This window comes from Marmota monax, unplaced genomic scaffold (assembly GCF_021218885.2).
Source record: "Marmota monax isolate L192 unplaced genomic scaffold, Marmota_monax_Labrador192_F-V1.1 WCK01_AAM20220418_F8-fsc00050, whole genome shotgun sequence".
NCBI lineage: Eukaryota > Metazoa > Chordata > Mammalia > Rodentia > Sciuridae > Marmota > Marmota monax.
In genome coordinates, this window is record NW_026694552.1 from 7,901,651 (window position 1) to 7,928,693 (window position 27,043).

The window sequence follows — 27,043 nt, forward strand, 5'->3', positions numbered from 1 at the left end:
TACTGAATTCAAGAACTTTCATAGGTGTAATTTTTAAACTCTGATGAAAGTTCTAAGAGGAGTTTGATGTTATACTAATGATCATAAATAAATTCCTTTCTTATTTTCCTTTTACTATAAGTATATGAAACATAAAATGTCATTTTTGAAAGTTACCTTTTGGCAAAAGCACAGATGTTGTCAATAAGAGGACAGTTCTTCAGTGCTGCTTCTACTTTCCCAAGAGACACATATTCTCCAGCTTGTAATTTTACCAGATCTTTCTTACGATCTATAAGACATGAAGAATGTTAAGTTATTCATGGTCTGTTTCATTAAGATATGAACAATTCTATTGGGGGGGGGTTATAAAAGATCGAATCCAGGGGCACTTAACCACTGAGTCACATCTCCAGCTTTTCTTATATTTTATCTAAAGACAGGGTTTCATATTTTGCTAAGTTGCTTAGGGCCTTCCTAATCGGCTGTGGCTAGCTTTGAATTTGTGATCCTCTTTCCTAGCCTCCTAAGCCAATGGGATTATAGGTGTGCACCACCACACTCAACAGATATAAACAATTCTGATTTTCTTTGAATTTCATTGCCTTAATCTTTACTTACAAGGTACTTCTTTTAACTATACATATCAGTAAAAAAGAAAATGCCTAATTAAAGAAGTATTGGCTAAAAGCTATACCCTATACTCAAAGCTTGAACATCTTATCATAATCTTAAATATTAAAATGAAGTTAATAGAAAGAACAGAATTTTTAAGCATTAGTTTTTTGGTTATTGAGGGTTTTTTTTTTTTTTTTTGGTGTGGGGGGATACTGGAGATTGAACCAGGGTGCTCTACCACTTTTGGTCCTTTTTAAATTTTACTTTGAGACAGGATCTCACTAAGTTGCCCAGACTTGCCTCAAACTTGCCATCCTCCTGTCTCAGCCCCCAAATTGCTGGGATCATAGGCCATGGGCCACTGTGCCCTGGTGAAGCATTAGATTTAAATGGTAGCTCTGCCCAGTACTAGCTATGAGATTCTTGGCATGTTATTTAACATTTCTCATTCTTACTTTAAAAAAAAAATTAGTTGTCAATAGACCTTTATTTATTTTTTGATTATATGTGGTGCTGAGAATCGAACCCAGTGCCTCACACATGCTAGGCAAGTGCTCTACCACTGAGCCAGAGCTCCAGCCTTTCTCAGGAATATTTCTTTTATCAGGAATATTGATGCCTAACTCATACAGGATGTCACACTATATCTGCCATATAGAGCAAATTCAATATATGTTAATCCCCAATTTTCTATATTTAAAATTTTCTTTAAATAACTGTGCTCTAAGAAAGTACTGGCACAGGATGACCCAGCTTAAATAATCATCAACTTGCCTGACAACCTTTGTGTGAGCACTGATTTGCCTACCTATAGCCTGGGAGAACACTCTACAGAAATAACTTTCGTTTCCAGTGCAATTAAGACACAAGGGGAAAAAGACTTAGTTCTCAACTGAACCATGTTTCCTGGGAATTTCCCCAGTACATCAAAGTTCTAAATGAAAAACCAATTTTCCCAGGTAATCTCCATATTTGGGTCAGAAACTGTAAAGTCCAGCAACACATTGAAATGGGTCCCTAGAGCTATGATTTAAGGAACTATGTGGCTTAAAAAGGGCCTAACTGGGACTCTGCAGAGTCGTCCTTATTAGGAAGTCATCTTTTGCCTGATTAAAATGAACAGAATATTTCAATTTAAGCCACTTTTGGAATTGGTTTTTGAACATAAAGGTCTACTTCTGTAAGCTCAGTAAGGGTAAGGTCAAAGCAACTGACATTCTCAGAAGAATAGACAGACTGGTGTTTAGGATTGATATTATCATTTTCTAAGTTTAAGGGCTGGTTAGAGCCATATAAATGGGCACCAGGAAAACACACACACACACACACACACACACACACACACACACTCACTAAGATGTTGTCCCGTGGGTGGGATGGTCAAGTGTAAGGCCTAGAATAGAGTATGTTATAGTAACTAGTTCTGCAGAACAACATGTAGTTAACCAAAACATACTTCTCTTGAACTATTTTTGTTTTCTCATTAGCCAATCTTTTATTTTCCTGCCCATTTTTATTACACTCAAATGCTTCTGTAGCTGATACTTTTGTTACTGCATACCAAGGTCAAGGTACTTCTCTAAGAATTTTATATATATCAACTCATTTAGTCCTAACAGATATTATATGAGATTGGTATTGTTGTCCCTATTTTATAAATGGAGAAGCTCAGGCATAAATTAAATAAATTGCCCAAAGATTGAAACCATATAACATCAACCCTATTGATATGTTGAAATCACAAAAACTAAAGAAAAATACACGAGAAGAGCATACACTGACCTATAATCTGTAAACATCCATCAGGATGGAATTCTCCAATATCACCAGTACAGAACCATCTTTGTCCATTTTCATCCACAGAATAATCCTCTGCTGTTTTCTCTTCATTTTTAAAGTATCCCATGGAAATATTTTGTCCACCAATGACAATTTCACCTCTGGGGTTTGGTTTGTCATGAACTGTATAACCACCTGCAGATAATAAAAGCAAATCAGTTATTATTCTAAAACAAAATTTACCTTCATTAACTTTTTAATTGATGCATTATAATTATACATATTAGTAGGATTCATTATGCCATATTCATATATGCACATTATTATTTAATCAATCTCATTCCTCAGTAGCTTTCCTTTCCCTCCTCTACTCCTTCCTCCTGACCCACTTGTTCTACTCTGCTGATCTCCTTATTATTATTTAGTGCATTATATGTATAAGCTGGATTCATTGAGGCATATTTGTACATGAATAGTGTATGATTTAGTAGATTTCATTTGCCAGCACTTCCTCATAACTTCATTAATTCTTAAAGTTCTTTTGTTAATGTTTTTCTGCTGATCAAATTCTTCATTATGGAGCTGGAGTTGTGGCTCAGTGGTAGAGTATTTGCCTAGCATGTGTGAGTCACTGGGTTTGATTCTTAGCACCACATAAAAATGAATAAATAAAGATATTTTGTCCATCTATAACTAAAAAAAATTAAACTCTTCATTATTAGTTGGAAGAGTATTAGTTTACATTTAATCCGTTTTATATGAAGACTGTGGGTGTCTATAACATCAGGAGCACCAGGAAAGGCCAAACAGTAATCACCATCAACAACTACCTTCCCATGACAAAAACCTTCACCACTGAAGCTTAGGGTTCATAGAGTTCCATTATTAGCTATTCTTATAAATTTAAAAGTATTCATTATGTCAATATGATAAAACCTACTATATGTACAACTTTAAGATCATTCCTATTATATAATGCCAAAAATCCTTCACAGCAAGGAAAACTCCAAATATATTTTCAATATAGAACCCCCCTCAAACTGACATCAAAATATACCACCAGAAAATTAGAAAATAAAAGTTAAAGGCAAAAATATCCTTAACAAGTTTTACTATAGTCATTTCTCTGAATCAAGTGCCTACCAAACAACCCATCTAATAAAACAATTTTGATGCTGATGTCCAATACATGTATACACACACTACCTATATTTTCTTCAGATTTTCATTGTAAAATTGGAATGGCCTCAACATGAAAGGAAGATTCAGTCTAAAGTATAAAACTCTTGGGAATGCACTGACTTTTAAATATGATTTTTAATTTGAGGCCAGCTTGGGCAACAGAGCAAGACCCCATCTCTAAATAAATAAAAGTATTTAAAAAAATTTTTTTTGAGACACGGTCTTGTCAAATTGCTGAGGCTAGCCTTGAACTTGAGATCCTCCTCCCTCAGCTTCCCAAGTAACTGAGATTTACAGGCATGTACCACTGTACCTGGCTTCTAGCTTATTTATAAAAAGGATTCTGACCAATTTCTGTACAGTGCAAGTTTCCTCTAACTGGCTTGTCTCTATAGGTACATGTAAAAATTTTACTATAAAGATGACTGGAAGAGTGAGTTTGAAATATGAAAATCTTTGCTAGGGTCAAGATCTAAAATGTTAGTTTATGTATGTGTGAAATTAGTCATTCCATCCCCTGAAAATCTGGGTTTTCTTTCTCAGCCCCAACATCCTTGCCTGCAAAATTGAACTTCAAATGATCCTCACTTTCTTCAAACCCAGGGAAAACCTCACTAAGAATTTTTCCCACTTTCCCATCAAGTATTCCGAAGATGAGAATCACCAGGCCTTGAATATAGAGATTTTCTTTTCTTCTTGTGAATCTAAAAGTATTACTGAGTAAAAAGAAAACACAGGACATAGGCATCCATGAAAAATCACTATGTGTTCCCTTAGACAACCTAACACTTTAAAGAAATGTCTTGAGGCTTGCAATGTTTTTGGTGTATCTAGAATCACTAGAGCTTGTCATGAAATTCTTACCTTCCTGCCAGTCTTTTAGCTTAATTTCACAGCAAATGAGTGGAGCCCCAACTCTGCCAGTAGTATAGTCAGTAACTATGAAAGAAAAGCAATGAATATTAGCATACTACATTTCAGATGTATGTATTGAGAACTCAGAAACCCAGCGTCTGAAAGATGACAAAGGAGAGGCTGTAGTGACAGGAATGCAAAGGGTGGTCATTTTTCAGTGTTTCAACTCTATTTCAACAGTGTAATTTTGCCTTTCAAGATTATATTTTAGATAATTACATATACAAATCTCTTTGATGAGGATTCCTGCTCTCTCACTCATCGGCCATGTAACTTGGATAAGTTGCTTAACCTGTTTATGCTTCCATTTCTTCATATATTAAACAGAGATAGTAATTGGGCCTACCTCATAAAGGGATAAGTTGTGAAGATTAAGTGAGATAGTATGTGGATAAGTGCTTAACCCTTCTTGGCACAAACTAAGTGTTCAATAAATGTTAGTCTCTGTTAAACATAATGATCATGCCGATAATATCCTTTGTAATTTGTGATTACTGTTAGCAATAATCACGTATATATTTATAGACAGCTTATTATGCATCCACCACTATATTAAATTTTTGAAGGAAACACATAAAGGGTAAGGAAATCCTACCCTCAGAAACCTTATAAAGGAAGGAAGAAATACACATGAAACAATTGAGAGAACATTTAAATACTAAACTGCATGGTACTAATGGTAAATACAATATAGTCCCTTAGAGACTTGAAATATCAACATAAGATGAAGTAGTTTGGGAAGACTTTTATTAAAGAGTTGGGCAGCTATGAGCAGCTAACAAAAGGGCACTCAACAGAAAGGAAGAGAAACTATAGAGAGGTGAGACCAAAACTCCATGTATAGGAAAGAGGCCATGATTGGCTTACTTTGAAAGAAAAGCCAGGTATGAACATTCATGGACAATGATGATGGATAGGTGCAATAGTGCCAGATTAATGACGTCTTAAAGGTCAGATAAAAGTGCATTTAGATTTGTTACATCATCTATAAGTGAGTGAGGTAGATGGGCCTAATAAAAGAATAAAGGATGGATTTGATATGATAGAATACAGACAGATACAGTCACTGCTTTCAGTGAGACTGTCACCTCAGAGCAGCTAAAGTCATGAAAGGTAGAATGACATCGTTGGCATGAAAGGCAAGGAGTAATCTAATTAAGGAATGGGAAGATCTGATGAAAGTTAATAATATTGCAAAGTAAACATTCAGAGGATTTCAAAGCTGATACCCTGAATGACTTTAAGGGTATGATACCATTGACAAAAACAAATAATGTGGTAATGGGGAGACAGTTTGCAATAAGGAAACTGATTTTGGACACAATGAGTTTAAAGTGATAGTGAGATCATTTAAAAATTTCCTATAACCCACTGTTTCTCAACCTGGGGTAATTTTGTCCCACAAGGGATATGTGCCAAGGTTTGGAGATATGTTTCATTGTTACAGCTGGGCTAAGCAAGTTTCTACTAGTATCTGACTGCTAAACATCCTTCAACATACAGGAGAGCACTCAACAATAATTGTCTGTTTCAAAGGTTGAGAAATCCTGCCTTGGGGTATTGAAAATAAGATGTGAAAATACAGAATTTAAGACAGGAATATTTATTTAAGGGGAACATACTAGTGATACTTCATTCTATGAGTACAGTTCTCCAAAGGAGTGGTAATTTACAAAAAGAAGATTAAAGGACCAGGGTGATAAAATTTTGAAGACTGAAAATGTGGAATAAATATTTACCTGGCTTAAAATTAAAGGGAACAAGGGTACACATGGTATTCTTAAACAAACATTCACAAAACTAAAACATTATAGGCATCCAGTGAATCTGATATTATTTAAGAGATATTATAAAGAAATCATGGTTTCCAAAGGTAATTCAAATGAATTTTATTAGTAGTGACTAATATAGAATGATTTGCCACATTAACAATGCTTACCTTCAGTAACTGTCCCAGCACCACATGATTCTGTCAGTCCATAACCCTGACCAATGGGGCAGCAGAAGCAGACATTCATGAATCGGTGTGTCTGAGGAGACAATGGTGCCCCACCTGACAGCATCATACGGACATTCCCTCCCAGCAGAGCCTTTACTTTTTTAAAGAGTAACCTGAAGAGATAAATGATTTTAATACATGAATACATTATTCTTGGTGACACACTAATTCGTAAATTCTGGAAAAGATTTCTCAACTATGGTTGAACATGCAAATTTTAGAAGCATGATGGTAATAAGATGTTAATAAAGAAACAACTATTACACCTTTAAAAAATTCCAGAAAAGCTCCTAAACACCCACCCTGAGAACATACAGTATCAGGAAACTGCTCTGACATACAGTGAATAAAAGAAAATGATGTCACAGGAAAAAATATAGTTATCTTGGAAGCAATTAGTCACCTATTTTATCTTCCTTCAAACGAAATATGCTTCCCCATCCCTACACCCAGTACCACAATTAAAATAACTGTTATATTCATCTACTTGCTATACTATATTATGAATATAATAAAACAGAAAACTCTATGAAAAATAAATCTTGAAGATCACTTACTTAAGGAGTAAGTAACACTATAGAGTTGCAACAAGTTGGCAGGATTTACTGTTAGCTCATCAAATCACCCTTTATCTCAAACTAACATTACATGATGTTCCATTGAGTCACTGCTTAGAAGAAGTAGTGATTTATTCTGAATTATCACATTGTGAATGTTAACAGTACTAGCTGACACTTTTTATAAATTCAAGTGTTTTGACTTAAATGTCTATTTATTTTTCTTCACAAGACCCAATTTTATAATTAAATCTTAAGTATTTACTTGATTATTAAAATTTATTAAATTGCCAAGTTCAGAGTTCAGACTCCTGTGCTTGCTGTATAAATACTGTGGATAAAAGAGAAATTCAGCCTTAAGATGATGGTGGTAATAGTGATACTAAATTAACTTGCCATTTACTTTTTCATATTCCAGATTTAAACACACACTCACACATCCAAACACATATATTGCAGGTGCAATGGCATGAACTCATTCCCAGCTACTTAAGAGGCTGAGGCAGAAAGATTGCCTGAGCCCAGGAGTTTGAGGCCAGCATGTGGGAAACAAGGAAGGACTCTATCTCAAAAAAAAAAATAAATAAAGGCTCCAACCATAGGGACTATGAAATGTACTTACAGATTACAAAGAGGTGCATCATATCCCTTTTTGATCTGCTCCAATTTATAGTCATACCCTATCTTGAATAGCGTTTTCTGAATATAATTCATTTCTTGAACTTTACTCATAACATTCTTATAAATTCTATCCATGATTTCCTAAAAAATAAACAAAACATTTAATAATCTGAAAAGAATTACACTAACAGTGGTACAGTCTATAAATTTATTTGTGAAATCTTAGGTATATCTCTAGGATAATGGACATATTTATTTGTTTCATTATAGAATTAATTTTACTTACTTGTTCACTCGTTCAAAAAGACTAATGATAATACATATATCAAAATAACACGTTGGACTCCATACATACATATAATTGACAATCAAAAATAAAAATTTAATTTAAAATAACATAAAGAACAAGTATAGGGGTTTCCTCAGTTCTATACCCTAAGTTCATCTAACATTTTAAGAAATGTTAACTAAAGTACAGAGAATTCACTCAGCTCTCACAGAAATATTTACTTATTAACCGACAGCATTGAAATACCCAACTATGTTGAAACTAATCCTAATATTTTTATCTTTTAACTATGACCTTATGACTTGCAGCATGATAGTTGGTGTTACAGTTTCTTAAAAATCTTATGTCTCTGTAATTTAGGCATTCCTATTCCATTTTAATAAAGCAAATATAACAAAAAAAGAGTAATATTCTTACATCTATGTGGAAAATTAGAGGTAGGACAAGATTTAGAATATAAAATTCCCAGGTTAACAGGTATAACACAAAGAAAAAAATCCTAATCATTAAATGATGTCTTCTTGAAATTACTTAGCACAAATTAATAAAAAATTATTGTACAAATTAATAAAAATCATTGTACAAAGCACACCTGCTTATAAATACTTGGTTCTAAATATTTCAAGTGTCAATCATCAGTATAAATTAAGTTCTCCTACAAGGAATAATTTTATGGATGGTTATTTCAATATTTGAATAGAGTCAATCACAAATGAAGTCAGCAGAACCATTCCTCAAAAGGTTGTTTTCTCCATTTCTACAAAAGGAATCAATGATTGTATAATTGAAATATTTCTCTAGGTCTGTAACTGAGAAATCCCAATATTTAAATAAGTTTAAAATCCTATAACTATCCCTATTAAAAAACATATGGGTTCCTAAAATTCGAACACACAAAAGCAAGTGCCTGGGAGTAAGACAGATGTATGAGAATCACTTCCATTGTTTTTTTTTTTTTTTTTTTTTTTCAGTACTAGATACTAATCATGAGTGTGGAAAGGCCTCAGTGAGTAAGTAACACTATAGAGTTGCAACAAGTTGGCAGGATTTACTGTTAGCTCATCAAATCACCCTTTATCTCAAACTAACATTACATGATGTTCCATTGAGTCACTGCTTAGAAGTAGTAGTGATTTATTCTGAATTATCACATTGTGAATGTTAACAGTACTAAATAAATCTTTTATTCTCACCCAGGAATGAAACAAACTCAAAAAACAACATCTATCAAAAACTGTTCTTGGGCTGGGGATGTAGCTTAGTGGTAGAGCTTGCCTTGTATGCGTGAGGTTCTGGATTCGATCTCCAGTACTACAAAAGAATAATAATAGTGACAACAAAATAGTTCTCAAGAAGGAAATTCTTTTTTTAAAAATGAGCCTATTTGTAGAGGAGTGGAAAAAAACTAAGAGAATGTGCAAGTTTTGAAGTGTCAATGGACTAGCAACACGGAAGACTATTCAATATCTTAGGCTTGAAGAAGTAAGAGAAGGACAGTTATCACTGGAACCTGGATAAGACTGTAGCCATGGAAAAGAGCTGGTTACAGCTATTCGGAAAGGGACTACCCAACAGGTGCTTGACAACTGACAAACTCTCAAACCAGCGGGGAAGAAACTGAGGTAAGAAATGTACAGATTTGTTGCTCTCTTCCTACTCTCATTTCATGAGTACTTCTAATTAGCTGAACCCCATAAGAAATTATAAGGCAATGAAGCCCTGGTTTGTTGAGAGCCACAGCCAAAGGGGCCCCAGCAAACTTCCAGCTGCCAGCAAACTTCCAGCTGCTGGCTGATGATTGGCTCACAGCGGCCCCAGCAACATCTAGCTGATTGGCTCCTCAGCCCCAGCAACATCTAGCTGATTGGCTCCTCTGCGGTGATGCTCATTGGACTGTTTCCCTGCCCTTTCAGACCACGGAGCTGCTCATTGGGGGACTTTTTTGGCTCCGCCCACGTGACCCAGCCAATCGGCCTCAAGAGCAGGAGGATTGTGGGAGGTGGAGAGAAGCTTGTAGGGGAGAGAGAGGCTTGTGGAAAGCCGGTGGTGGCAGTTGAGGCTCTGAGGGTTTTTCCTGAGAGGCTATTTTGTTTGGCGTGTGTGGTTCTAAAAATAAAGTTAGTTTCTTTTGACAAGTGGCTCCTGATTGTGCCCAGCCAGACTGCGGCACTGGTTGGTCATCCATAGAAGTTAGCCCTCCAACATATAAAGTAAGGCAGGGAAGAAAGGGCAATGTGAAATTAGAGGATAAATAGCCTATCTGCTAACTCCTGCTTATCCTTCAGGCCTAAAATCAGGCCTGGCTTGATACCTTGGCCCTTTCCCCTCCCTACGTTGAGATTCATGAGGGAGTCCTGTACTTTAGGTAGTCAAGCCAATATATTGTTTCCCAAAACAAAATACAAAACTATCCTAAATAGACAGTCATAGTGGTTAGAAGATTTTTTAATCAGACTGCTAGAGTTCAAGTTTTGATTCTACCAAATATTAAATTTCATTCTTTATAAGAAAAAGTAGTGATAATAGGGCCCACCCAGCAGAGTCTTAAGGAGGATTAACCCGGAACAGAGTAAGTACTTCACTTGCTGTTCTTAGCATCATTTCATGATGTCTTTAGTCAGAAATCTCTCATATTTTGAGAACACCGAATTCTACAGTTCTTCTAAGTAAAAAGACAAAGGCTTCTCTGACAGATTTGAATCTTTGGTTATTTTAATTTTGAATTAGAAGCTAAAAAGACCACATATCTTCCATCTGTGATACTTAGAAAAACTTGAACATTTCATTATCTAATGTCAGACTTCTTATGTAAAAAAGTAATGCTGTGAAAGATATTAGAGTAAGATTTAAAATCCAATCATAATATAAGCAGTAGCAATATACTATCTCCCTGGGGTTTCCAAAGTACAAAAGTGCTAGAAGATATTTGTACACAAATTGGAAAGAATGTATTAGATGTTGCAAAACTTATCATTCCAAGGTTATAAAAAGCAAGATCTTGCTTTTTTAAAGGTAATATTTCACATAAGGATTTTGAATAATTCATTTTTTTTCCAATGGGAGCTATCTCAAAGTAACAGTTGTCCTTTATCACATAAAAAGGTCAGGAGGCTTGCATCTTTGACTCAGCTCTGTCACTAATCAGCCCCATAAAATTGGAAATGCTGCCTCAGTTCTCTAGGGCAGCCCAGTGTTTCCTTGTTCCTTTTCTTTTTCATTTTTTTAAGTTGTAGATGGACACAATATCTTTGTTTTATTTATTTATTCTTATGTGGTGCTGAGAGTCGAACCCAGTGCCTCACATGTGCTAGGCAAGCACTCTACCACTGAGCTACAGCCCCAGACCTCCTTGTTCCATTTCTTAAGTTAAAAGATTAAACAGGATTATCTTTAGAGTTTATCCTATCTTAAGATATTATGACCAATTATCAAACTAGGTAGTTGAAACAAAGTCATTTTCATCACTCAAATTTCAAGGATCTGCAAACACTAACAGACACAGATTTCAAAAGCTTGCCATTTCATCTTGCCAATATATCTAAGATTTTTAAGGAATGCATTTCAATAAAGTAAAATTATTTTGAAATGTACGCATATATCTAAGAGTATTACATTTTACAAAGACAAAGTGTAAGCAAGAAATTATACAAGGGATCCTCTTCTATTCATATTCATATATGGTACTTACTGGAACAGCAGCCATAAGTGTAGGCTTCAGTACAGTACAGTCCCCTTTGCTTCCCTTTTTGATTTTGCTGGACTACAATAAAGAAAATATAATCATGATCAGGGAAACCGACCTTAGCAAAAAATGTTCTAACTCAAGTATTAATAACAAATACAGAGCTACACAAGAAATTTGTTCTTCTACTGCTATAAAAAGCCAAAGTGTAAGCAATCTAGTGCTTCATCCTGAAGATTATGGCTGCTAGCATGTCTCAGCCTTCTACAGAGGAGAAACTCTGATTCGGAAGGAAGAATGAGAAGTTTTGGGGAATCAAAGATTCTTATTAATAATGTACCATCAAAATATAGCACAAACTACATTTTTGTACATTTTCCGAAAAAAGTCAATTAAAGTAAATTTAACAATAAAACAAAATCAAAGGCAACTTTCTTTGATTAATGAATAAGCAAGGACACATTTCAAAGTCATCAGTATGAGTATCAACTAACATTCAGAAATCCTAATTGGATAATATTCTGCTCAGTAAAATAGGAAGACAATGCCAGTGGCCAAGTTGGAGAGGTGTGTGTGTATATAAATATATATAAATGTGTATTTCTCTCCCTGCCTCCCTCCCCTCCTTTCTTCTTTTATCCATACATACTATTTGGGATTAGTAATATCAGATCAATAGTTAGAAAAATTGATAAAATTACTCACCAAAATACATTAAAAATAAGAAGCTCCTGAAATGCAGTTTATTATGTAAGTTTAGATGGCTAATACAGGGAAGAAGATAACCAACGCTGAAGAAGCCATGTGACCCACAAGAACCACCTGCTTGACCATACATAAGGTTCTGCTGGTAAAACTAAATTGATTTTTCTCCTGCTTTTCTTTAATACAGATAAAGGAGATTAAAAAAAAAAAACAACTCCTATGTCATATGTATGTGCAAGTGTGTGCACACTTGTTAGTGGAAATTTGTAGACACACATGCACACCATGCATGGGAAAGCCACTTTGTAGAGAGAAAATTAGCTCTTCAGTCCTTCAAGTAGAAACTGCCCCTCATGTGTTACTGACCAGTTGTTACCATAGAAAGATGTTCCAGAGAAGCAGGAGTCACAGGGAGCCATTCCTTGTTTTCTTTTTCTTTCTTTCTTTTTTTTTTGACACATCATTTTATTTTTTTATGTGCTGAGGATGGAACCCAGTGTCCATGCATGCCAGGCAAGTGCTCTACCACTGAGCCACAACCCTAGCCCCCTCATGTTTTCTTTATTATTCATAGTAATACAGGTTGAGTAGCCCTTATTAGAAATGAAAGAAAGAAAGAAGGAAATCCTCAGGACAAAAAATGTCTGATATAAAATTTTCAAGTTTTGGAATGTGTGTACACATGCATATGCATGCACATCCTCACACATTTTATATATATATATATATATATATATATATATATATATATATATATATATGAAATACCCTAGGATGTGACCCCAGTCTAAACACAAAATTTATTTGCATCTCATACACACCTTACTACATATTGTCTGAAGGGAATTTTATACAATAGTTTCAGTGCTCCTGTGTTTTGATAGTGACTTGTTATATGAGATCAGGTGTGGAATATTCCACTTGTGGTATCATGTCAACTCTCAAAAAGTTTTGCATTTTGGAGCATTCTGGATTCCAGATTTTCGGGTTGGGGTGCCCAACCTGTATTATCAGTTCATTTGTCTTATTACGATAACGGTAACCCCAGTTATGACAACATCACTATCATCTGCTAGCTTCAAATGTGGTGCCTCTAATCTCTACTTGAGGATGATTCCTAAAATTTAGATTTCTAGTAAGATTCAGATCTTTGGGGCTAGGGTTACAGCTCAGTGCTGGAGCGTTTGCCTTCCACATTTCAGGCACTGGGTTCAATCCTTAGCACCACATAAAAATAAATCAATAAAATAAAGGTATTGTGTTCATCTACAACTAAAATAAAGATTCATTATCTTTGAGTAAAGTTCATTTACAAAGTAGGAGTGAATTTATCTAAAAGGCTTCTACTGTACTAGAGCTTTGCCTAATAGACAGCAAGAACTAAGTCAGACCAGCAATAGATCCAACTATTTTTCCTTCCCCACAATGAGGCTATTGTTCTTAGAAAGGCAGTAAAAAATGGGGGTGGGGAATGGTGCTAGTCTAGGCTTCTGAACTTCCCCAAAGGGGAAAAAACATACCCAAAGCTTATGGAAATGTTTTCACATTTTTTATAACTTTATTTTATTCATTTTTTTAATGTGTTGTTGAGGATTGAACCCAGTGCCTCACACATGCTAGGCAAACACTCTACCACTGAGCCACAACCCCAGAACCATGTTTTCACATTTTAATAAGGTCTCTTAACATAAGAAATTCCCACTAGAATCTCAAAACAAAATCATCACAAATGTTTCTAAAATGTTTCCCATAATTTAAGCCCTGTATATACATAGGCCTACTCTGACTTTACTAAATCAAGTTTTATTAGTTTATTTGATAGTTTACTTATCCTATTACTATTTTGGCAAATTTTAAAGGTTAATTTGGGGCTGAGTATTAGAGTTAAATTAAATACAGCAGCACCCCCTCTTACAAACAGGTTGTATCCTCTAAAGTACAAAGTTGGTAGTTAGTTGGAACAGAACTCTTCTTCATAGCAAAAACCACTTTAAAAGGAAACTGAATTATCTTTGTGGGGTGGTAATGACTAAGAGGAAACAGGGAAATTCTACAATGTTGAGAACACTTTTTTTTCTTGCTCTGGATGGTAATGATGAGAAATCTACATGTTGTGTACATTAAATTTAATCAAGTAATACATTTAATATTTGTGCACCTTAAGTTATACATCAAAAGTAAAAAACAAAACACAGATAAAGGTGGTTAGAATCCCGAATAAATCTGAAAAAAAATCTATTTAATTTTTTTTACCTTACTACTATACAAACCTACTAATCTCCCTAAACAGGAATTTCTATAAAAAAGTTAAAAGTAATACAATCTCTAACTATTAGCACCATCAGATCCCAAATAATAGGCACTGTTGGCCAGAGATCTAAAAATAACTGCTGGGTCCTCAGGAGTGTCAAAGTTACACACAGAGTCAAGTCATTCCTACACTTACTTTATCTTTCAGCACCCTGAAATCCACAATGTTCTTAGTAGCTATTTTTCCTATACCTGGTTGAGTCTTTTCTATCACAACTATTCCAAAGAAGGCATATAACAGAACTGTGGACAATAGATGTGCTTAAAAGACATGAGTGAGCCATACCCATTGTTGGGTTTGTTGCCATGAATAACAGAGAAAGGAGAACCCTGACTCAGTATACTAAGCCAAGGGCTGTCCTTGGAGATACTGCAGTACTGTCCAATAAGAAGTTTCTGCATGGATGAAAATAATGTGTATCTATTCTGTCCAACATAGCAGCCACTGATCACACATAGCTATTGAGAACTTGAAATGTAGCTATTGAAAATAAAAAAGTAAATTTTTAAATTTTAATTAATTTCTATTTAAAGATGCAGCTAGTGACTACTGTTTAGGACAGCACAAGTATAGAGAAAATTCAGATGAATACTGGGTCAAAACTCCACATCTCCTCTAGAAGAACACATCAGTGGTCCTGGGTTAATATGTCAAAAAGGCTCAGTATATTTATATTTTTTACATTAGCTCTCCAGAGTAAAAAACAATTGATAGGAAAAGAAAAGATGAAAATATTTATTCATTTCAAAATAATTTAAAAACAGGTATCTGAAGCAATGCTAACAAAACCAAGGTTGTTTACAGTAGTTACATATTGCTCATAACAAGTATTTTTTAAGTTACAGAGAAAGTTTTAACTGAATTAAAATAACTCATGTTTAAGTAGTATGCCACCCAATATAACTTAATATTGTAACACCAATATACTAAAAAGTTTGTCACCTGGTCAGACAGTGTAAGTGGAGAAGAATATCCAATCCTACAGCCATAGGTAAAGCAAGATATCTCTGCTGTCAATTCTAGCACATGAGCCAAAGGTAAGTAGCCAATATATGTGTCCTTTGGTCTAAAATAAAATAGAAGAAACATTTTAACCACTTTTGAAAAGGCATTTTCTTATTTGTTCTTTTAGTTATATATGACAGTAGAATGTATTTTGACATATTATACATACATGGAATATAACTTTCCGTTCTTGTGGTTGTACATGACGTGGAGTTAACTGGTTGTGTATTCATATATGAACACAGGAAAGTTATGTCCAATTCATTCTACTGACTGTCCTATTCCTAGCCTCTCTTTCTTCCCCGCATCAACACCCCTCCCTCCAATCCAGTGAACCTCCACCCCCCACCTATTGTGAGTCAGCATCTGCATATCAAAGAGAACATTTGGAATTTGGATTTTTTAGGATTGGCTTATTTCACTCAGCTTGATAGTTTCCAGTTCCATCTGTTTACTGGCAAATGCCATAATTTCATTCTTATTTATGATTGAGTAATATTCCATTGTGTATACATACAACATTTTCTTTATCCATTCATCTATTGAAGGGCACCTAGGTTGGTTCCATAGCTTAGGGAATTGCAAATTTAGCTGCTATGAACACTGATGTAGCCATGTCACTATAATATGCTGAAAGTAAGTCCTTTGGGTATATGCCAAGGAGTGGGATAACTGAGTCAAATGCTGGTTCCACTCCAAGTTTGAAAAGGAATTTTAAAATCAGATACATCAATAACTTTATTATTTTAATATAGTTTAGAGAATGCTGAACACAAGCTCTGTATTACAAAAAATAAAGTTGAATAATTCTCTCTTACCCTAGTCCAGGTATCCTTTCACATTGGCCTGTCATTCCAGCTATCAAATTGCTATGATGCATCATCACTCCCTTAGGGCGGCCAGTTGAACCACTGGTATACATGACAATGGCCATGTCTGAAGGAGTTGGTCTGTTTGGTGGAATGGTTGCTAAATAAATGAAAAAGCACCATGTTTTTTTAGTTTAAAAGTTAAATTACTAAACAATAATATATTCAATGCTGCATAATGATAATACTGTATATTGATCATCAAAAGCAAAAATTCTGGTTAATTACAATTACAATTTCAAACTCAGTTTGGTTCATTTTCTGGATGCATATGTGTGTTCGTGCCTATCTGTTCATGCCTCTTCCCAGTGTTGTATACTGAGCAGTGTTGTGAGAAGATTTCCAGGACTTTGGAGAATCAGTATACACTATTGTGTGTAAACTCTTCAAGCCTCAGTTTTCCCACCTCTAAAAATGAGTCAGTTGACTAGCTCATGATTTTAACTACTGGTAGGCATTGGAATCACCTGAAGAGCTTTAACAAAATTCTATTTCTAAACCCCATTTCTGAATTTATATTCACTATATCATTCTATAGGTGATTCACTCTATAGGTGATTACATCACTCTATAGGTGATTCTTATAGATCCCTGTGGTTGAAAACTACTAGATTAGATTTTTAAGGTGATTTTAAAAATGATTTTAAAATTCTAATGAAAGACTTAAACAGCACATTAGAGCTTCCATTTTTAAGACAATCTATCACGTTAACCCAGTAGCTACCTGTCCTTCCCCAGGATACATCAAAATGGCCAAGAATGGCAGATACATCATTAGAATTAAGAGCTTATGATTATTATTAGAATAAAGAAATATCTTTGCAAAAATGATTAATATTTTATGCGTGTTAAAATAAAAATTTTAAAAAGCAAGATAGACCATTGAAACACTCAGTTTAACTTAAAATGGCTCAATCTAATGTTCTTAAAGATATTGTTATGGTTTAGATATTAGGTATCCCCCAAATGCTCACATGTAAGACAATGTAAGAAAGTTTAAAGGTAGAATGATTAGGTTATGAGAACCTTAAAATTGGTGTATAAATCCATTTGAATAGATTAACTGGATGGTAACTATAAGCAGGTAGTGTGTGGCTCAAGGAGCTGAGTCTGTGAGGGGTTGTATTTGGGGTATATACTTTGTCCTTGGTGAGAGGAGAAGTCTCTCTCTGCTTACTAGTATGATGTTCTGAGCCACTTTCTTCCACCACACTCTTCCACCTTGATGTCCTGCTTTACTATGGGCCATCTATGAACTGAGACCTCTGAAATCATGATCCCAAATAAACTGTTCTTGTAAGGTCTTTTGGTCACAGCAATGAAAAAGTTGACCAAAACACATATCCACTGTCATTGTTTATAAACCAAGCAAATTAGAGAATGTATATATCCTCTGATGAATAATTAAAGCAGCAGCAATAGACATGTTAAGCTCTCAATCTTAGCATACAACATGACACTTTCTGCATGTCCAATTTGAATAAGCATTCAAAAAAGTGTCATCATAATAGTAACTGTCTACTCAGGTAAAGTACCACAAAAATATATGTATCCTAGAGAAGAGTAGAACTAGGTAAGATAGATGGCCTGTCACATTATTGCTCAAATAAAACTATGAGGACTAATATCCCCTTAAATTTTTTATCAACATACTTTAATTAATCAGTGGAATTGGTAATCTGCTGATTAATTACTACCAATCAGGTTGTCGTAATCAAGTGCACCCCAATCTTGAAGGATCATCCTGATATTCAGAAATAATGGTTATGGGTCTCATGTTTCCTGCACATTTGTGAACAGACTTTATTCCAAACTACTTTTTCAAGGATGTTTGCACAGAGATAGTCTCTCTAAAGAGAGCAAACAGCTCATGTGCTTACTGTCCAGTACAATAAAGATAATAAAACATTTGATTCCCTAAGCTCTGAGTTCCTCTCCCATGATACAAAAGCTAATATAATACTCTAGCTACTGCTAGTGTTGTTGGTGAAAAAAACTTCATCCTTGACCTAAAAGTCTTCTGTCTATAAGAAATTTGGTAGGCTCACTTGCAAGTAGGATAAAATTTCAGACAGATTCTGTCATTTTCCACACAAGGAAGTAAGCTATGATCTATACCTGTAATTGTAAATATATGTTAATTCTCTAATGGTAAATTATTCTGAGACAGAGTAGAGGTTCAAACAATATTTTCTCCTTCCCAAATGTATTCTGTCCTCATCTAGTTCAGTATTATGACCTTCACATGTAACACAAGAAGAAAACTATTCTCATGGGGCATTAATTTTCTCTTTCCTAATGACTGACAATTTGCTACAAGGTACATTTACTAGTTTTAAATGATATACCAACTACCACCTCAGTGGCAGAATAAATCAAAGCATTAATCTTGGTGAACATCTTTGATCCTCTGAGACATCATTAAGATAGCTAGTATTAAGAATTTTTTTAAAAACTATTGAATGAAAAGCCCAAGATCTTTTCTTTTTGTGAGTTCAAAATGGAAGAGTTTTGTAAGCTACTTTTTTAAAAAAGGAAAGTTTTTCCAGATGCTGTGGCATGATCCTATAATTACCGGATTATTAACCTATAATCCCAGCAGCTCAAGAGACTGAGGCAGTAGGATTGCAAGTTCAAAGGCAATCTCAGCAACTTAGTAAGGCCCTAAGCAACTTAGCGAGGACCTAAGCAATTTAGCAAGACTCTGTCTCAAATACATATATAAAAATAAAAGAGCTGGGGATGTAGTTCAGTGATTAAGCACCCTTAGGTTCAATCTCTGGTACCAAAAAAAAAAAAAAAAAAAAAAACAGTTTGGCAAAAACTGCCAAAAGTCTAACCATCTATTACAACTCAACTATTTAGCAAATTTTAAACAATGGTTCCCTCTTGAGGAAAAAGGGAGAAAAAAATCTTAATCATATATATTTTGACAGTTTTTAAATAATTAAAAAGATTTTTTAATAAAAAATCTTTAGTGTTTTCCCTCATGTCACTTTTTTCCTAACCTATGAAATGACAAACCTTGAATAGAAAATGAATTTATTTTAACTGCTTTACTTACAGTTTTCTGGCTTGGATCCCAACTCTTCTACTGACTGCATGCTGTGAATCTCAAATCCTTCAGGGTATTCTGCTTTATTGATAGTCTTATTATCCACATAAATTATGTGTTTAACAGAACTGATATCTAACAGTGCAGTCTGTTGAATAGAAAGAAAACCCAGATATTGAATTTGGGCCTGCAACAAAAACTCAATAATCGAACATTTTCCAGTCCAACCCATAAAGACTGTGGTGAATTAAAAGAAAATTTCACTATTGAGAGCAAATATACACAGAAAGTAGAATGCTTTTATATTTTAAATATGGTACATAGCCCTTTTATCTTCAGGATGAAACTACAAAACAAAACAATTAATATAAAAATAATTACACTAATGTCTTAAGAGATGGACAATATAAAAAGATGTAATATTAGATATCAAAAATTCAAAATGTGGGAAAGAAAGAAGTAGCAGTGTAGAGTTTTCTTATAGTATATATTCTCTTTTTCTTTTTTATAATAATGCTAAGTTGATATCATTTTAAAATAGTTTGGTGGAAAAGAAAAGAAATTTTGTAAGCTTCATCATAACCACAAAGCAAAAATCTATAAATGTATGAAAAATCTATACATGAAAAAAAATCTAAAAATACATGAAAAGTAAGCAACTTGTTTTTAAACAAAAATTGATCAAGGAAGAGATCAAAAAGGAAATTGAAAATGTCTTTTTTTAGAGAGAGAAAGAGAGAATTTTTTAATATTTTTTTTTTAGTTTTCGGTGGACACAACATCTTTGTTTGTATGTGGTGCTGAGGATCGAACCCAGGCCGCACACATGCCAGGTGAGCGCGCTACCACTTGAGCCACATCCCCATCCCCTGAAAATGTCTTTAAACAAATGAAAATTAACACATAGTATACTAAAATCTATGGGATATTGCAGAAGCAGTAATAAGAGGGAAATTTATAGCAATTAATATCTATATTAAAAAAACAGAAAGAGCTCAAATAATCAAGTGATAACTGTATCTCAAAGAACTAGAAAAATAAGAACAATTCCTAAATTAGTACAAGGAAAGAAATTAAAAAGTAAGAGCATAAATAAAATGAAATAGACATTAAATAAACAATATAAAATATCAAGAAAACCAAGAGATGTTTGTTCCAAAAATATAAGAAAAATAGACAAACTCATAGATAGACTAAGAAAAAAAGGAGACTCAAATGAATAAAATCAAAAATGAAAAGGGAAATACTACAACTGACACCACAGAAATATGAAGGATCATTAGAGAATCAACTGAGATTCAACCCAGGGATGCAAAGGTGTTTCAACATATGGAAACCAAAACATAGTGCACCCATTTCAACAAAAATGAGACAAAATCTACATGTCATCTCAACAGATGCAGAAAAGGCATTCAATAAAATGCAAAATCCCTTCATAATAAAACTGCTTAACAAATTAGGCATATAATATACACACAACAATATAATAAAGAACATTTATGATAAGCCAACAGCTAAAATTATACTGAACAGTGAAAAACTGAAAGGTTTCTAAAATCTGGAACAAGACAAGGATGCCCATTTTCATCATTTTTACTCAACACAGTGCTAGAAGCCCTATCCTGAGCAACTAGAGAAAAGAAAAAAATAAAGGGCATCCAAACTGGAAAAGTAGAAGTCAAATTGTCACTATCATGACCTTATATACAGGAAACCCCCAAAACTCCACAATCAGCAAAAAAAAAAAAAAAAAAAAAAAAAAAAAAAAAATAGAGCTAATAAATGAAATCAGCAATATTGCAGGAAACAAAATCAACATACAAAAATCAGCAGAATTTCTATGCACCAGTAGTGAATTATCTCAAAATGAAATCAAGAAGGCAAACTAATTTAAAATAGCTACCAAATAAATTAAATACATACAAAAATTAAATAAGGAGGTAAGAGACCTCCACAATAAAAATTATAAAACACTAGTGAAAGAAATTGAAGAGGACACAAATAAATGGTAAGACATCCCTTGTTCATGGATTGAAAGAATCAATAATGTTAAAATGTCCATACTGGGGCTGGGGGTTGTAGCTCAGAGGTAGAACACTTGCCTCACACGTGTGAAGCAGTAGGTTTGATCCTAATCACCACATAAAAATAAAAATTTAAAAAAGGTACTGTGTCTATCTACAACTAAAAAAAAAATTTTAAATGTCCACAACCCAAAGTGATCTAGAGATTCAATGCAATCCCTATGAAAATGTTGTATGGAAAAATGAAAAAACTCTGAATAACCAAAGCAATCTTGAGCAAAAAGAAAAAGGCCGGAAGCATCATACTATCTACTTTCAAGTATCCTATAAAGCTATAGTAATCCAAACAGCATGACACTGACATAAAAACAGACACATAGACCAATGGAATAAAATAGAGAGCCTAGAAGTAAACTCAAGCACCTAGAGCCAACTGTCAACAAAGGTGCTAAGAGCACATAGGACAGTCTTTTCAAGAAACAGTGCTGGAACTACTTCTCTGATAGCAGATTAATATCCAGAATATATAAAGAACCCAAAAAACTCAATACCAAAAAGAAAAAAAATCAATAAATGTGTAAAAGAACTAAACAGAAATCAAAAGAGGAAACATAAATAACCACCAAATATATGAAATAGCATTTGACATCTCTATCAATAAAGGATATGAAGATCAAAACTGCACTAAGATTTCTTCTCACTCAAGTTAGAATGTCAATTTTATCAAGAAAACAAATAATAACAAATACTGGCAAGGATATAGGATGTGTGTGTGTGTATGTGTGTGTGTGTGTGTGTGTGTGTGTGTGTGTGTGTGTGTATATATATATATATATATAAAATAGAGTTCTACTCAAGCATAAAGAAGAATGAAAAAATGGCATTTGCAATAAATGCTAGAACTGGAAAACATCATGCTAAGTGAAATAAGCCAAACTCAGAAAAATCTAAAGGTCAAATGTTTTCTCTCATATGTGGAAGATAGAGCAAAATAAGGGAAAGATGGCAGTGGGAGAGGGGATGGGATATTGCAAGGATATAGGGAAGATTGGTGAATTAGGAGAATGAGAGGGAGAGAGGAAGGAAGGGAAAGGGGAAGAAATATGGAATGGAATCTAACAGAATCATGTTTATACACACACACACACACACACACACACACAAAAGAGAATTTTACCTTTATGTATATGTAAAAAGCACCAATCAAAAATAAGTTAATAAATGCCGCAGTCTGGCTGGGCACGATTCAGGAGCCACTTCTCAAAAGAAACGAACTTTATTTTTAGAACCACACACGCCAAACAAAAAAGCTCCTCAGGAAAACCTTCAGAGCCCAACTGCCACCACCGGCTTCCCACAAGCCTCTCAACCTCCCCCACTCCTCCTGCTCTTGAGGCTGATTGGCTGGGTCACGTGGGCGGAGCCAAAAAGAGTCCCCCAATGAGTAGCTCCGAGGTCTGCCGTAGAGGGAGACATTGGGCTAATGAATGCCATTCTCAAACCACCATAGAGGGTACTCCATTATCAAAAAACGAACAAGGACCAGGTGTTTATCCACGATATCATGGAGAAAGGCATCGGGCTCCGTTGCCAAAAAATGGACAGGGGGGCCCAATGCTCCGGGGCCCAAAACCACAAATATATGGAGCACTGGAGGAACCCAGCAACCCCATCAGGGTAGTGCCCAGGACACATTGTCCATCAGATCCCTCATCAGACAAACCAGAGGGAGCGCAGGGTTGGACATCTGCGCCTCCGCCAGAGCAGTACTAACTCCAGAGATGGGAGTTCAAATCATTCCCACAGGGGTAAAAGGACCTCTTCCCAAAGGAACAGTAGGCTTATTATTGGGACGCAGCTCTTCTACTCTAAAAGGACTTATGATAAGTCCTGGGGTCATTGATCGCGATTATGAAGGTGAAATAAAAATTATAGCCAGTTCTCCAAAGGGTATATCAGTAATTTCACCAGGAGATAGAATAGCACAGTTACTAATGATACCCAGCCTACATGATAAATTTTCCAGTCGTGCTATAGAAAGAGGTTCCAAGGGATTAGGCTCCACAGGTGTTGATTGGGATATGCTTTCTTTAAATTTAGATTCTCGCCCCATGCTAAAACTAAATATTCAAGGACATGAATTTAATGGGATACTGGATACAGGCGCAGACCTTAGCATCATCTCTCGTCAAGAATGGCCAAAACATTGGCCATTACAACAAGCCACTCAAATGCTTCGAGGCCTAGGAGTGGCGACTAATCCCCATAGAAGTGCAATGGTATTAGATTGGAAGGATCCTGAAGGATGTGCAGGAACTATACAGCCATATGTATTGGATCATCTTCCCGTAAATTTATGGGGATGAGATGTCCTAGATCAATTAGGTTTGACATTAACAAATAACATCAACCAAAATGCACCCACTATTATGGCTAGACAAGATTTTAGGAAAGGAAAAAGATTAGAAAAACAAGAACAAGGTATAGCAGCACCAATACAAATAGATCAAGGAACAGACAGACATGGGTGAGATTTTCAGAAAGGGCCACTGAGACAATAAAAATTACTTGGAAATCAAAAAGACCAGTATGGGTTCCTCAGTGGCCCCTGACTAAAGAAAAGACACAAGCAGCCCATGACTTGGTCAAACAACAATTAGTGGAAGGACATATACAACCTTCTGTATCTCCCCATAATACTCCCATTTTTGTCATCAAAAAGAAATCTGGTAAATGGAGATTACTGCAAGATTTAAGAGCCATTAATAATGAAATGGTTATTATGGGACCTGCTCAATCGGGGATTCCTCAATTGTCTGCTTTGCCAAAAACCTGGTATGTTTTAGTTATAGATATTAAAGATTGTGTTTTTTCAATTCCAATTCACCCTGAGGATAGTCCACGTTTTGCATTTACTATCCCTGCACTGAATCATGAAGGTCCTGATCAGAGATATGAATGGAAAGTACTCCCTCAAGGGATGGCTAACAGCCCAACTATGTGTCAAATTTATGTTAACAAAGTAATCCAGCCACTTAGAAATCAAAATCCTGAACTACAAATATTTCACTATATGGATGATGTATTACTAGCGCACAAAGATAAAAACACAGTGCTAGAATGTTATGCCACACTTACAAACTTATTAAAAAATTATAATCTAGAGACAGCATTAGATAAAGTACAATTAAATTTTCCAATTAATTATTTAGGAGTTCTATTATCCTCAACCATGGTCCGTCCACCAAAAATTCAAATACAAGTAGATCAACTCAAATCACTTAATGACTTTCAAAAGTTATTGGGAGACATAAATTGGATAAGGCCTTATTTAGGTATACCAACAGGAGAGTTGGGACCTTTATTTGATATCCTAAAAGGTCCATCAGATCCAAATTCACCCCGAATGTTAACGCCTGAAGCAAGAAAGGCATTAAAAATCATTGAAACATATATGGAAAATATGCATTTGGATAGAATTGATATAAGTTTGCCTTTATTATTTATTGTACTACCAACAAAAAATATTCCTACAGGAGTATTTTGGCAAGAAGGTCCATTATTATGGATACATTTATCTTATTCTCCTAACACTATTCTTACTAGGTATCCTGAGGCTGTAGGACAATTAATACTCAAAGGAATAAAAGCAGCAAAGGGAGTGTTTGGAATTTCTCCCAATAAAATTATTACTCCATATACTATGAATCAAATTGATGAGTTAGCTAATGAGTTAAATACTTGGGCAATAATCATGTGCAAATCTAATGTTTCATTTGATAACCACTTACCATCTAATCCTTTATTGTCTTTTTGGTCATTGCATCCTGTAGTTTTTCCAAAGATGACAAGAAAAACCCCTATCATGAATGCTCCAAATATATTCACTGATGGATCAAATAATGGTACAGCAGCAATAGTTAACCTGATCAAACTTTTACATTTTTAGTACCCAAACAATCAGCTCAAAAGGTAGAGCTTAATGCAGTATTACAAGCTTTTGTGATGTTTAAAGATTCTGTATTTAATTTATTTTCCGATAGTCAGTATATAGTTAATGCTATAGTATCCCTTGAAGATGCTGGTAGGATTTCCCCTTCCTCTACTGTTTTCTCTTTGCTTTCCACTATACAAAGTCTAATCTGGGACAGAAAAGATCCATTCTTTATAGGACATATCAGGGCACATACAGGATTGCCTGGAGCCCTTAGTTTGGGCAACGATTTAGCAGATAAAACTACACATGACATACATATTTTCTCTACACTAGAAGAAGCTATAAATTTTCATAAAAAGTTCCATGTCAATGCTAATACTTTACAAAAGCGTTTTAAAATAACTAAGGAACAAGCTAGACAAATAATAAAACAATGTCAAAATTGTGTGACCTTTTTACCACAAGTTAATCTTGGAGTCAATCCTAGAGGATTGATACCTAACCATATCTGGCAGCTGGAAGTTTGCTGGCAGCTGGAAGTTTGCTGGGGCCCCTTCGGCTGTGGCTCTCAACAAATAAAGAAGTAAAAACAAGATTAGTATATTTGAGGAAGGAGAATAGGGGAGGGAGGAAGGAAGAAAAAGGAGGGACGGGGATTAAAAACAAATTCTTTACATGTATGATTTTGTCAAAGTGAACCCAAGTACTAATGTATAATTATAGTGCTCTAATAAAAAAAGAAAAGAGATGGTGCTGGGGAAAATGGGTATCTACATGCAGGAAAACAATCATCAGAGTGAAACAACAATCTATAAGATAGAAGAAAATATATGTAAACTATGTGACAAGGGCTTAATATCCAGAATGCACAAGGAATTCCAAAAACTCAAGAGAATAAAAACAAATAACCAAATTTTAAAACGAGCAAAACACCTAAATTGGCACTTCTCAACAGATGATATACAATGGCCAACAAGTGTATGAAAAATGTTCAACGTCACTAATAATTAGGGAAATGAAAATAAAAGTCATAATGAGATATCAGTTAGAATGGTTATTATCAGAAAAACTAAAGACACATGCTAGCAAGGATGTGAAGAAAAGGGAGCCTTTGTACATTGTTGATAGAAATATAAATTAGTATAGCCATTATGGAAAACAGTATGGAGGTTCCTCAAACAGAACTACCATATTATTCGGCAATCTACTACTGAGTATATGTCCACATAAAGTGAAATCATTATGGTAAAGAGACACCTGCACTCCCATGGTCATAGCAGCATTATTTATAATAGCCAAGAAATAGAACAACCTAAGTGTCCATCAGTGGATGAATGAATACAGAAAATGTGATACACATACACAATGGAATGCTATGCAACCATAAAAATGAAAACTCTATTCTTCACAATAAGATAGATAGAATGGAGATTGTTATGTCAAATGAAATGAGCCAGGTACAAAAAGATAAATAATGCATGAACCCACTCACATGTGGATTCCAAAAAAGTTGATC

At 34.7% G+C, this 27,043-nt stretch overlaps 1 protein-coding gene across 6 annotated transcripts in view; it reads right to left on the reverse strand.

Moving 5' to 3' along the window:
- Positions 1–27,043, reverse strand: part of Acsl4 (acyl-CoA synthetase long chain family member 4) — a 90,672-nt gene that overhangs the window by 20,768 nt on the left and 42,861 nt on the right. For all 6 annotated transcript variants that reach the window (XM_046420793.2, XM_046420796.2, XM_046420794.2 and 3 more), the window contains 9 exons: positions 19,576–19,714; positions 16,461–16,611; positions 15,580–15,703; positions 11,628–11,699; positions 7,652–7,791; positions 6,413–6,585; positions 4,423–4,497; positions 2,380–2,571; positions 157–271 (listed from right to left, as the gene is read on the reverse strand). In XM_046420793.2, coding sequence (XP_046276749.1) covers positions 157–271; positions 2,380–2,571; positions 4,423–4,497; positions 6,413–6,585; positions 7,652–7,791; positions 11,628–11,699; positions 15,580–15,703; positions 16,461–16,611; positions 19,576–19,714 — 1,181 coding nt within the window. The remainder of the gene's footprint in view (positions 1–156; positions 272–2,379; positions 2,572–4,422; positions 4,498–6,412; positions 6,586–7,651; positions 7,792–11,627; positions 11,700–15,579; positions 15,704–16,460; positions 16,612–19,575; positions 19,715–27,043) is intronic.